Source organism: Mercenaria mercenaria, chromosome 17, assembly GCF_021730395.1.
Source record: "Mercenaria mercenaria strain notata chromosome 17, MADL_Memer_1, whole genome shotgun sequence".
In the NCBI taxonomy this organism is placed as follows: domain Eukaryota; kingdom Metazoa; phylum Mollusca; class Bivalvia; order Venerida; family Veneridae; genus Mercenaria; species Mercenaria mercenaria.
Genome location: NC_069377.1, coordinates 67682275 through 67699830, shown reverse-complemented (window position 1 = coordinate 67699830; position 17556 = coordinate 67682275). Strand labels below are relative to the sequence as shown.

General features: G+C 34.6%; 1 protein-coding gene across 3 annotated transcripts; it reads right to left on the bottom strand.

Moving 5' to 3' along the window:
- Positions 1-5424: 5424 nt before the first annotated feature.
- On the bottom strand, positions 5425-11726 carry LOC123537263 (uncharacterized). Of its 3 annotated transcripts, none has more exons than XM_045320919.2 (7): positions 11611-11726; positions 9651-9944; positions 9203-9283; positions 8881-9003; positions 8313-8434; positions 7849-8038; positions 5425-7012 (listed from the first exon to the last, which is right to left on the bottom strand). In XM_045320919.2, exons 2-7 carry the CDS (start codon positions 9915-9917, stop codon positions 6155-6157), a joined length of 1641 nt encoding a protein of 546 aa, XP_045176854.2. In that variant the 5' UTR covers positions 9918-9944; positions 11611-11726; the 3' UTR covers positions 5425-6154. The 3 variants fall into 3 exon arrangements, with proteins under 3 accessions (XP_045176854.2, XP_045176855.2, XP_045176853.2); XM_045320920.2 differs by lacking the exon at positions 11611-11726 and adding an exon at positions 11533-11602; XM_045320918.2 differs by lacking the exon at positions 11611-11726 and adding an exon at positions 11032-11271.
- Between the last annotated feature and the right edge of the window lie 5830 nt (positions 11727-17556).

Here is a 17556-nt window from a genome sequence, read left to right as displayed (position 1 = left end):
TTCCTCAACCTCCCCCACCCCCACCCTACACCTCCATCGTCCCCGCCCCGTTGCATTTGTGCACCCTCTCCTTTGACTATGAGTGAGTTATCGTACCCTTCATATTTTTGGCCCCTGGGCAGTCCTTTGGCGATGCCTCAATGTGTTGTTTTATCCTGCTTGTTGGCTGTTTGTTAACGTGTGTACGTGTGTATGCGTGCTTGCGTGTGTTGGGTGGCGCCCACTATGTCGTATTTTCTTGCTTGTCGGTTTGTGTGTGTACGTGTGTATGCGTGTGCGTGTGTGTGTGTGTCCGTCCGTGCGTGCGTATGTGTGTGTGTGCCTTGTGTACGTGCGTGTTTGCTCAGCTGTGGTTTGCGGTGTAGGGAGACTGCGTTTGAGGAACGTTGCTTTACCTGTTCAATATTTGTCCTTGCTTCTTTTCCACTTCCCCCCAACACCCCCATCCTTTTATCTACCACTTATTCCCCTTTCTTGTATTTTGCTTATAACTGAAGTGTGCATGTTGTTGGATTATTTATGCACCCAATCCTCTGTAGTCTTCCGTTGCAGTTTATTTTTGTTGCGAGCCTATTTTGCGATGCATGCTCTATGGCTGTGTTCTGGGTGCAATGTGCTACAAATATATCTACCCTTACCTTTGATATTTTTTTGCTGTTGACACCTGTTAAGGAATCCAAGACTGATGATGTTGATTAAATCAAATTTGTTGCTGGTTAAATCAACTTTGACTCTTTTAAATTATATCCCCAGTTAGGTTATTCAAGAGCTGACAGTGTAATTTCCAAACAATTGCCATAAATGAAAGTGAAAGAAGAATTGTAAAAAAATGATAAACACTATCTATTTCAAAAACAGATAAATGTTTGTCCGTTTTCATTGATAAGTATTTTAGACTTCATAACTTTTGATAAAGTCATTGTCCACAAAATTAGAACATGTGAATGGAATTACCCGGACAGTCTATTTTTAATAACACTGAAACTGATAGAGCTTCAATTTCTCAAATGATACTTTTCTCCATTTTTATGGCATTCATATTAGATAAATTAATAATAACCAGATGTGTGTCCATAGGGCATTTGTGCCCCCCGCCCCGCCCCCCCCCCCCCCCACACACACACACTTTCTGTCATTGGTTTCATGATCCTAGGTGAGATATTTGTAAGGTATATGCATGTTGAAGGAAACAATATATTCTACTGACCATTCTGATGAAATTATGTCTATGGAATAGAACTTTCACTGATATCTTTAGAGCAAGTAACTACAAATTGCACAAACAAGGTCATGTATCCAACTCTCATGATCTGAAAAGAATTCAAACTAAAGATTTGTATCAACTAAGAAATTTGTGGTAAAAAGTGCTTTGTTGCCATGACAACTGTGAAGCGGCTTGAGAAGAACCAATTTGACTAAAGTACATCTCCTATTACGCTACACATAGGATCTGAGAACGACCTATTCATAGCCTCGTTCTGACGACCCTTTCGCTAGCCAATCAGAGCTTAACTTACAACATTTTGCAAATCTACCTGTAGCCTTGACTTTTGATATTTACAATTCTTATGTCGTAACGTGTCAGATAGCCGGTTAGCTCAGTCGGTAGGCCACTTGCTTTGTAAACGAGGGGTCCCGGGTTCGAGCCCTGGAATGACTGCACATTTTTCTTACTCTTTGACATTCGAACAAGTCGTCTGATTGGTTAAAATAAAAATAGCAATACTGGAAATCCAAAATATACAGAAGACGTATGTGAATGGGTCGTTCTCAGATCTTCGTTTAGAAGATCAAGTACTTAAGTCAGATTGGAGAAGAACTGTCTTGATTATTCTGGCACTACAAAAAATAACTTTTTGAACTTTTCAAAACTATATGCATGAAATACTAAGACTTCCCTCTTGGATATTCATCCTTGTGATTAGACATGGCATGACAGCATTACCTTTGGACACTTTTTTTCACAAGCAAAAGCTGTCTTTGTAGGCAGGATTTTTCCGAAAGAAAACTGGAACCATTGCAGATTTTCTTATTCCTTGGCAAAATTTGTATTTTATTTCAAGAATAAATCATGTTACTACATGTTGTTTATAACTGTGTGAAAGTACATTTCTTTTTGCATGAACTTAGCAAATATAGCTCACATTTGCTGCAAAAACTTGTTTGTTGCCGCGGTAACATGAATTTAACTTTAAGTTTTTGGATTATGTCACAGACAGACCAAATTCGTCTTTACAGGTTTTTGTCAGCTTAAAATGATAGCTAAGTGCACCTATTTACTAAATATATTTATGTTTTTCTTCCTGTCCATGTGAAAACAGAAATATCTGATATTTAAAAAATGACCTTCTAAAAATATCTGATGCAAAATAAACAACTCCTGTATTGACAGTTTTTCATTGATTTTGGGATTTCTACAATTATAGCCTATATCATAAGTCTCCGCGGCTTAATAAATTCAATAGAGTAAAGAGTACGTTTACTCTACTTTCAACACTTAGAAAGAGCCTATGCTTTCTTTTGTCTTTTAGTTAATTCAAAATCCAAGCCTAGCCAAGAGTCGAAAACTCATGAAAAGGTTCTGAGTGAAAGAGAATGACATGCTCTTTATGATAAGCTAACCAAAACCATACCAAAAATTGATCTGAAAGAAGTTATTAAAGATTTTATAATGTAAACAAAACCTGTTTAATATTTACCATCAATAATTTCCGCTCATGAATGCACTCATTTTAGTTGATAGTTGTTGAAATAATAGTAAATGAGAGGCCCCCGCAAAAACCTTTTTTTAACTTGTTTAATTTGTAAATTGATGTGAATTTCTTAAGGTACCTGCTTACATTGTAACATTAAATACATCAACTGATAATTTGTTTAATGTAGCGGACCCGTAATGAAAATCAACAAATTACGAATTCTCTGTATGATATTTTGGCACTTTTCGTAGTTACGGAAAGCATAGAGCCTGTTGAACTACAGTCACATCCTGAGAATATCGAATTGCTTACAAATACATAATCACACGGAGTGTAATTATGGACCAACTACCATAAAATGTTAAACTTAAGTTTGATGACAGTGACCCTTTGTGTTACACTATTTGTAGCAGAGTACTCCTGAACAGTCGGAGATATGATGCTTCAAAATGAGTAAAGCGTAAGAAATGCTTTCAAAATGATTAATTGAAGTGATGAATATAACAAGAGTCAGCCTGTGGTGTTACACATATGCGATACCAATTTCTTTTTGTAATATTTTGGTGTTGGATATTTATACATTTTTATATAAAATTGTGTATGAACTAAGTTATTGAGTACAATAAATAACTTAAGCTTAAAACCAAAACTTAAATATCTGAGGTAACATTTCTTAAAGTCATAAAAATGTCTTGAATATATAACTCAAACATTTTTCTTATTTTGATGCTTAACTAAAATTTCTAGCAGGGCTTCAGCACAACTTATAAAATAACTATGAGAAAAGTGTGCATGTTGTATATCTAATACGAAGAGATTTAAATAAATGTAGGTCAAATTTTGTCTGCCTGATCAGTTGTTGGGAAAAAGGACCTATTTAGTTTTTCCTTCACTTTAGACCACTGTCAGTAAACTGGTCAATTCAGAGTTGTTCCCCTTAGATCTTCTTAGGTAGGTACCATCTGTACTTATGTAGACAGCATGTTTCTTGTTTACTATATATGTTGTATTTGGTCAAACTATACTTTGTGAGTAAATATCTCTTATATGTAAACATTGCATCAACAAAGCGCTATGTTCCTTTAGATGGCAGAGTGGTAATGTGGACAGGCATATCAGGAAACTATGTTGTTTGTTCAATGGGTTGTCGCGTCGTGTTTTGTGTCGGTCGTCTACTCTTCAGGTCGACGCCTGACATATAGAGAATAACAGGCTACTGTCTTTTGATATCAATGTTATCAGGTCGAGGCTGATATGGGCTGGAAGGGGTGAGGGAACCGATAACATTGATATCAAAAGACAGTAGCTTGTTATTCTATTTTATCATGCAACTACTATGCAAAGTGCCTGATATCACTTGCCTGATATTTTATTTTGTTATCAGGTCATTGACCTGATATCAAAATAAAGCTCCTCCCATACTGACGAACTAGTTTTTACATCAGTTTCCTTCTAGGCAGTTTGTATGAGTTTCATGATAATAGAGAATAACAGGCTACTGTCTTTTGATATCAATGTTATCAGGTCGAGGCTGATATAGGCTGGAAGGGGTGAGGGAACCGAATAAGTATATCATACATTGTCAAGTGTATTGTAAACCTTTCCAAGAATTGATCCATGTAAACATTGTGATGTCATGATGAACGTTTCACAATGACGTCATTCAGTGCTATTGTCTGTGTAATAAAATTAGAGACAACCATATTCAAGGAAATTTGTTGAGATTACAGAATCTATTTAGAAAAAAAGTTGTGCAACATCGAAACTGGACTCTGTAATAAAATTCACTCTGGAAGGAAACTTATGTCACTTATCTTTTTTCTGTTTTTTTTTCTGTCCAAATGATCAGCATTTGCATACGAAAGTTGGTGGGGAAAGGAATTTACATTATCACAGCAGTTTCGCCATAGTCCGTCAATATGGGAGGAGCTTAATTTTGATATCAGGTCAAGGACCTGATAACAAATAAAATATCAGGTAAGTGATATCAGGCACTTTGCATAGTAGTTGCATGATAAATGATCGAAACTTGACACGACGCACAATAATTCGACGCGAAGTCGTGTCGTATTTTCGTCTGCCGTATCCTGTACCGAGCTTCGTGTCGCATAGTCATGCATCGCGTCATGCCTTGTTTCGTTTTGTCACGCATCATATCGCATGTCGACAATATGAAACGACGATAATACGACATGACATCGCGACATAAATGTCGCACATCATTTCACATTGTGGTGCGTCGCTTTGCATTGTCAGTGCATCATATCGTATCGTATATGTCGTGTGTTCCACGATACTGTCTATCTTTTCACAATCGTGAAACTATTCTTGCTTGACATCGTATTGATAATGTTATTATATCTCTAAAAAGTCAGTTTAAATCTCTTAAGTTGTTTAGGCCAATTGCTTGTATTTCCTGTGAACAAATCGTCAGAAATAGAATTAACTTCATCGAAGAAGATTAAATTTAATCCTAGCACTGGGTCATGTTTCCACACTCTTGACATTACCCTTTCTTGGAATCCTGATTTGCAACTGAATTCTGGTCTACTAAACCTTTGTGATTTTCAGGAAGAATATCTTCTATCTTTGCATCAAAACTAGCATGTATTATGTTCTAATACGACCTGTGAAGTTCCGAGAACGATGCCTCTCAAAAAGGAGGCCTGCAACTGTGTTTGTATGGGTCTATACATAGACTGAAGTACACAATACTTATTTTTACACGATTTTCATTCTTTATTTGCATATATGCGTGTCTGTGAAAGCAATCTGACATTGTTTTTAACTTGATAAATACTTGGAAGGGACTTAGAAGCTTAAGGAGATAACTTTGTTTATAAAGCATGAAATGTTTGATGGAACCCGTTCTAGATCAAAATGAACTACTAACAATATTTCTTATATGAAAACATTTATAATATGTAAGCACATACTGTACAAGTATTGAATTCAACAAAACAAGCAAGGTTTTTATTCAACAGCCTCACAAAACATAGGTGAAGTAGTACTTATCATCATGCCATTAGTTCGACAAATATCAAGTAAATGATAATATAATGTAAAGCTTAGCACGTTATACTGTATAATGATAAATATCTGCTATTTATTCAATAAATGTCAAGTAAATGTAAATTAATACGTATCACGTAAAAACGGTATAATGATAAATGTCTCTCTTGATTAGAAAGGGATCTTCCATTAGTTTTAGGTTTTTGTAAATAAAGTGTTGTGACATTTTTCATGTCACATAATAAAAATGAAAGCTGAAGCAAATATATTCCAGTGATTGCTGGAGAATTAAAGAACAGGACACCGACATAACTTTCTGGTCTAAAGCTGCACCTTTATCTATTAGCATCTGATTTAACTTCAGACAAATAGCAATGGGACTTAAATTATTTCCGTTTCACGTTCTATGTTTAAACACATAATTATTTGTTGCGATGTTTCCTTCGTTATTTTCTCTTTGACATTTTTTTCTGAAACTCTTTCGACTTTTCCTTAATTTTATCTGGTACCTGTTCGTTCGTCGAGAGAAAATCTAGCTTTCTGGACATATAATCTTTGCCTGTAAATTTTCTCGATTTGAAATCCTCAAATTCTTTGCAAAGTATAAAATAGGTCGCTTCCCAGTGCAAATACTCGACTATGGGATCATACTCATTATCTATAACATCGAGTCTATCAAGAACTATTTTCTCTGACTCAGTTAGATCCTCAGCACTGCTGTTTAAATCATATTTGTGAGGAAGTCGTTCTAATGTAGCATCTTCATTTAACTTTCGGACTTCCCGAGCCTTGGATTTTATATATTCAGGAACTCTAACATCCCTAATAAAACGTATTAATCTTGGTACATTATTAACCTCATGCTCCGGGTCAGACGTTAGCTTCTCCATATCTTCGTCAAGGTCATCCGCAATAATTCTCCAGTGTAGTGCTAAGACAGTTTCTGGATATGGTGTATTATCATAAAGCGGTCTAAGATTTTGAAGAAATTGATATTCACATCGTGAGAGTTGAGTAATGGGTGTGTCTGCATAATACTTTCTCTCAATGTCGTCTGCTACGATCTTCATAAATATATTCTTAACTCTTGTGCCGTCTCTTCTCATTGTACGTGTTCCTTGATTAGTGATTTCATTCAGTTTAAAAATCGTATACGGTTTTGGATGAAATTTGCTTGGATCATTCAATTCTTCCTCGAGAGACTTCAAAAACACCGCACAAGATTCGAGTTTTAATTCTCGTATCACCTCTGGATATTTGGCAGACGAAATATCAATCAGACTTGTGAGACTCAGTGCTCTTTTCTGAAATGCAAATATATTTTACAAGTATAACAGACAAATCTTAAAAGAAAGACCCTGTCACAATTCCTCCTTCATTTTACATAGATTCAAAATTGTGCTTTTATTTTAGTAGTCTATTATATAGAAACCCAACTAAAGAACATAATGGTGGGCAAGTTATGTCTTGACAAAATCGTGTTTGTTGAAAAATACACAATGTTTGATCAGTTAAATCTGTATCAAGGTTTACGCGAATAAAATAATCGTACTTTGGTGGCATATTTCTGCCACGAGATAGCTAGGTAGCTAATACTTAAAACATTATCTTGATAAAGCGAAGTTTTCTGGAAAGATTATCTTAATAGTGGAAGGTTTCATGGAAATATTATTGCGATAATTTACATTATTTTCTCGACACTTCTTGTGACCAGAACTGCCATTTACTTTTAGAAATTACCTCAATATTTCGAAATTTTCTGAAAAGTTTATCGCAATAGCCTAATGTTTTCTGGAAAAAAAACATATCGACAAGAAATAATTTAATGCGATAATGTTTTCAGAAATATGCACAACTTGGGCGGAAAGTTTGAAATATTATCGTGATAGTTACCGAGCATCTCGTGGCAGTTCTAAGCATTAACGCAAAATTTTACGTTAAAATATTTTCAGGAAATGAATAAAAATATCTAGAAAATATTATTTAATGCTGAAATGTTTTCAGAAAAAAATGCGCACATTTCCTGAAAAGTGATAGCTATCCAGCTATATCGTGGCAGAACTATGCCACCATATCGTACACAGTTAAATCTACACTTTTTAAATGCATCATACTAAAATTGCACACGCACACCACATACCTCATCAACAGTTAAGTCAGCTAACTGGGTCCCATTTTTATATTTTTCCGACATGCTTGTAAGGATTTTATTCTTTATCTTGGTCTGTCTATCTTTACGCTTTTCTTTCTTTACTGGATATATTTCAAGTTCAATTTCTTCTTTAACTCTATCGTAGAATTTATCCATTAGTTTGTTTTCTTCTAAATACCTGTATGATAGATAAAACCTGTATGATAGATAAAATAGAAAAGTCACTGTGGAACACCACATATCGCCAAACACGACAAAAACGAAACTATTTCAGGCTTGGTTTGATTGAGCCTGTTCATAAACAACGGAGGAGGCCAAAAAAGTAATAATTATAAACTAAATATACATACATATATAATACATACATGCATACTAATGCAGTGGACCAGTGACGAATGATAATTTGTGAATTCCCGCTGCAAATAAATATTTATTGAAGATCTAATGTTTACCTGTTTTGGCCGACATACACTTCCGGCAAAAGTGCAGCTACGTCCCTACTTGCGTAGTCAATCATTTCTTGTGTCAACGGTCTTTTAGCCCAGAAGTTGCCTTCATTCTTTACATATTTAAGCTGGATTTTAGATATAAAAATGTCAGCTTTTGTGTGATTTATTGACAGTCTCCAACAAAAGACAATAATGGAAAAACTTGATTATTTATATAATAAATGTTGTTGTGCAGATGTCTATGGTTTGGTTTCCGTTCGATGTCATTACTTTCAGTTCACCTTTTATAATTCAGCCGTGTTTGTTGTTGCCAAATATAAACTGGTTTCGTGCAATGGTCCAAGGTGTCCCTCCGTGCATTATTTCATCACGGACAGGCACCTGGCTAGAACCACCGACCTTCCGTAAGCCAGCTGAATGTTTTCCTTACATGAAGTATTCAACGCCCGAGTGAGGCTCGAACACACATAGGTGAGAGGCAATTGATTTGAAGTCAGCGACCTTAACCACCCGGTCACGGAGGCGCTCCTTACATTTTCTAGAATTAAAAAGGAATTTAGACATGCGTTACCTGTACATCATCCTTCCTGGCATATACCCCGTCTGCAGTCGAGTACATCTTGCATATTTCTTCCAACTTTTCTCGTGAAGGTAACTTTCTGTCTTTGTGTTCTTTAATCACCATGTGAGCCACCTTAACGTGAAATATTCAGATATGTTATACAGCAATATAAAACTGTCATTTTACGATTTGTAAATGGTCATCAATTTATTTCTTTTTAGATGTTAAATAAAAAAGCTTGTGTTATCCATTTGTAAATATTTCACAATATCAGTCCAAATAGAGCAAAACAGTATCTGATTACAACAATGGTTTATAAATGAATAAATACCTGTGTATCAAAAACATTTTCTAACTTGATTCCGAACTGATGGAAGAGAGCCGCACTATCCTCACTGCAAGAATGGATTACCTGAAAAGAAAAGAAAAACATTGTTTTGAACATTTATATATAGATGTAGAATATTCATTTTGGGTGCCCATTTCAGGTCCTCATCATTTTCGGTTTCGATTTCGGAACATTTCATGGATTTTTCATAGGATAAGATAATTCAATGGATAACCCTTTTCTATAATATTGGTTAAATATATATTTTGTCATACTAATTGCAGTAAGAAATGAAAAAAAAAATTATAATGAACACTCGATAAAGCATTGGCCTCAGCCAAATTATAGGATACATGTTTATTTTGACCTGATAAAACATCCCTGTCCCTTTCCAAAAGGGTGAAACCTCTGTATGATAAAACGATAAAACAGAGGACTAATATTGAGTTACCTTTACTATTTCTGAAGAGGTTAATAAGCCATCTAGACCAGAATCCTTGAAGAAGCTTTTATCCTGTTCCTGATCATTTTTCATGACGTCAAATAAATAAACAGTTCCATTTAAGGTGCCAATTTGAAGCAGTGTTAGAGGTCCGTCTTTACCAAGTTGCAATCCTTCACAATCAACAGCTAGCAACGTTTCCTGCTGAAGAATTCTTACAACCTCTTGACATTTTTGTTTCTCAGACGGAGAAAATAGGTTTGCTGAAGATGCCATAACGGTAAGAACCGTTTATATCAGATTCTGTAAAATAAATTGTAACCTTAATGTATTTTTATGTTGAATGATATTGTTTTTCAGACATTGCAGCCGCGTTTTACAGTTATCAGACCAATTATTTTCTATCGTCTCTGAATGTCATCAACATCACTTAATAGCTCGGTCGAATGGTCTTTTAAAGTGTTATTATTTTAACTGGCACTTTCTTTTCATGTTTTTTTTTGGTTAAGACTGAAGCTATTGATCCCTGCAATATATTGGTGCTGCCTAACCCTATCTGTTGTCACGGACGGGCAGGAAATACACTTAAAAACGTTATTGGAACAGTATCTGCTCGAAGGCTGAATTCATCAAATCATGCAGCTGTCCAACCGCCTAATCGCTAATGATTGCTATTTACAATATTTACTTCAGTTGATTGTTCGGATATTTAAGAATGCACCAGGGAATGCCCCAAATTTTACAAAACCAAACCAAGTGTCGCCAATACAATAGAAATCTATAATATTTCAGTTCAAAAAAGAAAGATCGGGTATGACAGATACTATTCAAATAAGTAGTTATTTCATTTAATAGGCCGTTAATGCAATATGATTTACTGCATTTATTCGATGTGTTATTGAGTTATTGGAAACGAAGAAAGATTAAATCCTGACAATATTACTGGGATATTATCATATACTGATTACAGGTCCGTCCCAAAATTTACCTACATTGCGATTGGTATCATAATTTTTCGCATATCCTTATGTCGGCTAAATCAGGATTACGCTGAAACGCATAAATTATTTTTGCAAAAAGACGAGATTTTGCTTTAGTGACTGTTTTAGACGAGTTTAATTGGTACATCACATTAAAATGGTGAATGCTTTGTTTTTTTATCGATCCTTAATTCCTGTATCAGAAACATCAAAAAATAAATAGCAGAGAGCATGATGTAACCCTTTTTATCATGTTGGCATTAATGCTATATTTGACTGAAATAAATATACAAATGTACTAAAAATGCGTCAAAAAGTTAATAATTGTAAAAACCTGTTTTCCCGTTCTTTGCGCAAATTCAATTTAAACATTTACGGAAAACGCAAGTATCAAAACAGGTTTTACCTACTTTATATGATCTTATCCATTAGTGGGGTTAGTAAACACAAATAACTGGTAAAATCACCTCACTAGCCTTATCACGTAATAAATGAAGTTTCCAAAGTCGATTTAAAATCCTGAAAAGAAGTCATTTTAAGAAAAAACGAGGAAGTTAAATGTTAAATTTTACGCCAATTTCGACAGTTATAAAGTTTATAGCCACATTGCAAAACAAAGACAATATCTTCATGAATTATATTCATCGATCTTTCTCCTGTCATCCTTATAAGTCATATGTCTAATTAATAAATTATGTTAAATACGTACACTTAAAAACGAATGTTACAAAATTCATATGAAACTACGTCTGCTTTAAATTATACATCCTAGTAATACTTCGAAATAAATCGCACATTGCGGCCAAGTATTTTTCATATTTTTTGCATTTCTTAATATACTAACTTCTGATATGTTAGTAAGGCAAACATGTTTAGTTCTGAAACAGACAGTAATAATTTATATCATTTACCCTATAGTTATTTTCTAGCGTTGTTGCCTGCTGTGAAACATAAAAAATAAAACAAGATTACAATGATAATGTTCTTACTTTTATCCAGTATCTATATGATCACTTCTTATGATTTATACGCAAATATATATACATTTAACATTTCAGCGAAACCGAAACAAGCTCATTTCCCAAAAATTGGACGTAACACTGATACCATTGCAGTTATTTATATCGATGTTGTACAAATAAAATCATAAATCATCGCCGGGTAACCTTGTAATACGCAGCAACTATATGGATATAAACATGGGATTTTTAAAGTTGCTTATAGTGTCTTTATTCGTTTAAACACCAGGGTAAAAGTATAAAAGGCAGACAAGCTCAGAAAATGTCTACTTTTCAGCTGAACACAGTGCTGTGAACAACAGAAAACTGATACATTTTTTTCTAAATATCTCTACTTTTATTGAACTTTATTTTTTGAAATTTGGAACATATGTTCTCTAGTATGACAGAATTCAGTGTGTAAAATTTTGTAAATTTTTATCAAGTAATTACTGCCTTTCTGAAAAAAAGTTTTTAGTTGTCTGCTAGAAATTCAAATTTACCTCTACTTGCTAAAGCCAGCCCACATAAAGGTTATGACCTCCCTTTCAGCCAATAACAGAATAGGGAAGTTTACATCAGTAACATCTTTATCTGACAGATGGGGGAGATGAAAAAATAACTCCAAATTCAGCATTTAGATAAAGAAAAGAAAAAAAATCTTATGACTAGTTTACTATAAACCAGTAGATTTATTAATCCATAAATGATATCACTTTCTGATTTATTCATAATGTTTGAAGAAAATTAATCACATTATTACATATTTACATTTGTTCCATTCAATTACCAAGATGTATATAATCGCATATCCTGTATTGGCACAAATCAGTATTAGCTGAAACCATAAATTGTTAGATAAAAGATGATTTTTCTAGTGACTTTCAGACATTTAATTGGTACCACATTAGGTGAATGGTTTTTTTGACTTACTTCAGTATGACTATTCAAAAAAAACAAATGTAACCTTATCAGTGAAACTGTATATTTGTGAAAAATGTTACAATGTATAAAAATGCGTCACAAAAGTATAATGTATGTTTTCGGTTCTGGCAAATTAATACATTTACGGAAAAATTAGACAGGTTTTATTACTTTATATGATTACCCATACTTTAGTAAAAATAACTGGTATCTACTGCCTTATCAGTAATAACTGAAGTTAAACATTAAAATCCTGAAGATATTTAAGACAACGAGGAGTTAATGTTTTTACGCCATTTCGACAGTTTTAAATGTTTACACATTGCGAAACAAAGACATAGTCTTCAAAATTTCACATCTTCTCGTGTATCTTTAAATAAGTCAATTGTCAAACTTTATTATGTAATACGACACTTATAAAAGTTATTTACGAAATTCAAAAATATCTGCTTTAAATTATACATGTAATATTCGTAATAAGCACATTGCAATATTTTCATATTTTTGCATTTTTATATATATGAAATCTGATCTTTTGTCAATGGCAACATGTATTAGTTCTGACAAAGACAGTAATTTAATCATTTTAACTATATTTTTTCTACGTTGTTCCTGTGTAAACTAAAATAAAACAATGTAAATGATATGTTCGTTACCTTGTCAGATCTAATAGGTCCTTTTTATTTAGTAGCAGTATTATACAATTTACTTTCAGGAACGAAAAATATTTCCAAAAATTGAACGTACCTGATTACCATTGCAGTATTTAAGTTCGTGTGTTATATCAACATAATCAGTCAGGTAACCTGCTACGCTCAAATATGATTAAATGGATTTTTACAAGGCATATCAGTGTTGACGGTCGTTTAAGTTTGGAAAACATAGCAGAAGTCGAAGGGATTAATATCTAAGTCTTTCAAGTCACAAAAAATGATTAATTGACTTGTAGTTTGTGTTAGTTTTTTTGTGTAAATAAACGGTAGTTTAAAATACATACTTTGCAATTAACGACAACTCTCGGCTATGTTTTAATTAATCAGGTGCTTGTCAAGACTAAAAGGAACGTTTTAGATAGAGATGGTACCGGCCTTATAAAATCTAGATGAAAATCCTAGAGAAGCATATAATGCAAAATTTTGACTGAGCCAGTTCATAAGACGCAATGGAAAGCGCAACACCGATCACGCCCCCCCCCCCCCCCCCCCCCCAGCACCGCTTTAAGCGGAATGCTGTAATAAAGATAACTGCAATAAAGATTGCTGTTACGATAGTTAATAAAATCTAGATGAAGATCTTTTGGAAGCATAGAATGAATGCATTTAATCGAATTCATAGCAAACACGTACGTTTTCTGTCCATGCCCCACTAGAACAAGTTTAAGTGGAATATTTAGACTATGTAAGGGAAACAACTCTGAATTGACCAGAAAACTGAAGTCGACATAAAAATATTTATCAAAAGTGAAAGAAAAACTAAATAGTCTCTTTTACCAACAACAGATCAGTCACCCAAAATGTGACCTTAATTTATTGAAAACTCTTTGTAATCTATATAGAAAATGCAATCCTTTGTCATGGCTTACACTTAACAGTTATTTTATAAGTCGTGCTAAGGCTCTGCTAGAAAATTTAGTAGTACATCAAAATTAACCTTAGTCCGAGCATCTAACCATTGTGGAAACGACTTTTGTATTCAAACTTCACCTGGCGCAGATGTACAGATGTTCATACGAGCTTAATATCAAGACTTTAAAAATTCGATGGTAAAGTACGGACCAGTTACGGCATTTGCATATCATGTTTTCCCGCTTTAAATTGCTCAAATCTATGTATGCAAGTACTATCTGAACTACTTCATACTCCTCAGCGGGGGCGGGAGTGGGGGCGGGGGCGGGGGCGGGGGCTTCGTGACCAAGTGATCAAGGTCATTGACTCTAACCACTTGCCCCTCACTTCTGAAGGTCCCATCCCTTATCGGGTCGTCTTTTAAGAAAGTAATCAAGCTGGCTTGATGAAGGTCGTTGGAGCTCGTCCCGTGCCTTACACAATGCCCGGAGAGGTACCTTGCGCTAAAACTAGATAGTCTCCATTAGATCTCAATAGTATTTGTATGAACACAACAAAAACGAAAATAATCAAACTCCAGGCCAAGGACCTAAATATCTGTCTTCTTCATTATCCTATGATATTGCAAGGTGATTTTATGACTTACGGGCAGTATTTACTAATTAAGTAAAACTAAGACTAATCGATTGAAAAAAATCGATAAATCTACAGTAAGAAGAAAGTAAAACAAATTATTTTAGATCGGCAGAAAGATAAATGTGTGCACTTTATCTTAGCGAAGTCAATCGCAATTAGTAATTGCCTTCATCTGCTTTGCTCAATTTGAACTACTTCTTACTGGGTATGTTTTTTTATAACATTCCTAAATATGTATGCAGACAACACAGACTTGCTTGTATAATTGTTTGGACCTTATATGCTTTTATGTATGCTTTTGACAACATTCACAAAACAGTATGCAGACAACGCAGACATACTTGTTCAAGGGTTTGGACCATGTATGCTTTTGATAAAATTCACAAAACTATGTAGACAATGCAGACATACCTATACAATGTTTTGGACCATGTATGCTTTGATAACACTCCCAAAAACTGTAGACAACGCAGACATGCTTCTATAATAGTTTGGACAGTGTGTGCTTTTGATAACATTCCCAAAACTGTATGCAGACAACGCAGATATACTTGTACAATGGTTTAGACCGTGTATGTTTGTGACCCGCCCGCTTAGCTCAGTAGGAGAGCGCAGATCTACGGACCGCGGGGTGGTGAGTTAGATCCCCGGGCGGGGGATATCTTCTTCATGACGACTTGATAAAAGACATTGTGTCTGAAATCATTCGTCCTCCACCTCCGATTCATGTAGGGAAGTTGGCAGTTACTTGCGGAGAACAGGTTTGTACTGGTATCGAATCCAGGAACACTGGTTAGCTTTAACTGCCCGCCTTTACATAACTGAAATATTGTTGAAAAACGGCGTCAAACCCAAAACAAACAAACAAACAATGTATGATTTTGATAACATTCTAAAAAAACTACAGACAACGCAGATATGCTTGTATAATGGTTTGAATCGTGTATTTTTTTTTTTTTTAATTTATATTGTTGGGTTTAACGTCGCACCGACACAACCATAGGTCATATGGCGACTTTCCAGCTTTGATGGTTGAGGAAGACCCCAGGTGCCCCTCCGTGCATTATTTCATCACGAGCGGGCACCTGGGTAGAACAACCGGCCTTCCGTAAGCCAGCTGGATCGCTTTCTCACATGAAGAATTCAACGCCCCGAGTGAGGCTCGAACCCACATCGATAAGGGGCAAGTGATTTGAAGTCAGCGACCTTAACCATTTTCTTTCCGCTCCATTTCCCTTTCAAGTGTCTGTATATCTATGATTGTCAATGTACGTGAAGGGAAAAGCAATTAATGGTGTCTAACGTCAATCAAATAATTCTGGAAGAAATTAAGAGGAAAAAAGAATGGAGTTATTACATATACACAGGTTAACCAGTAAACGAAAGCATTTGGCATCTTATTGAAAATATCTGCACAACATAAAGATTCTCCCATTTACACTCTCAACTTAGTATTTAGTTACAAAAGTGAAAATCAAAGAAAATGTGAATAAATTATTTTCACGAAGTCGCATGCAGGATTCGAACCCCAGCATGGCCGTCCATTTAATGTAATGATCAAATTTAAAGCAAGTGGTCTATTCACTGCATCAACGCGGGTCCTAAGTAGGGAATTATCCGCAGTCCTTTATATATCGAAACTTTAACAGCTGGATAATTACTCAAAAGTTTAGCTACATATATTGGAAATTTTGAGGAGCCGAAATCTATAAATAGAATGGGCTCCAAGACCGAGTGGTTAGCGTTCTCGCCTACGAATCAAGCAACCCGAGTTCGATTCTGCTGTGGTGACTTCGTTTTATTACTTTTTCTTTCTTTCTGTGAACATCGTTTGCGCTTTTGTCTTAAAGCTAAGGATATCAATTCAAACGGTCAGAGTAATTCGCACTGATCTAAATGGGCAAAATGGAATAATTATTATTCACTTCATACAACTATCAAATCGCAGCTGAATTATTAAAACCATTTAAAACAAAAATGTAGAATCCTAGCGGATAATTTTTAAAAACTAAAAGTAAGTTTGAATTGTTGTCATAACACTGTATGTAAATTACATAAAATATTACATATTATTTTTAAAAATTTGTATTCATTTTGAACATGTTACTGCGGCAGAAATACGTTTGAAAATCAGTTTGAAGAACATACAACATCAAAAATGTACCACTGATTCCAGCTTATACCACTAAAAAGGATTAATAAATTGTATAAAGACCGAATGAATAGCACTTTGTTCTTCATTTATATATGCTGACGATTGGGATAATGTATATGTTGTTTTTTTAACATAAAACAAACAGAGCATAAAATATGATATAAATTATGATATGTACTAGTACAATATTGTCATCAATAGAGAGATGTATATCTAAATATATATCTATATATAAAAATGTCACAGTAGTATCCGAAGTGTTGTTTTATTTATCTGGAGGTCCCTATGATAATTAATATCCACTAATTAAGTAAAATGAATATCAAGTAATAACGTTCTGCAGAAAGGCTCAACATAAATTCTCTTTCATACCAATACAACAAATCTGCGACAATGGGTGCACAATTTGTTTCCATTGGAATACAAATGACTTTTCGGTAAACTGCATTCCCACACTCGAGGTAAACGTTGTTCAACAAGAGAGTCATGATGACCCTGAATCGCTCACCTGAGTATATTGAACCACATGTTTCAAATGGCAAACTGGTGCTAAAATATTAGAAAGTAGATCAGTAGGTCACATTTATGGTCACTGAAAGACAGTTTAAAGATTGGTGTGCAAAACTGTACATGTCATCCAAATTTAAAGGCTGGATC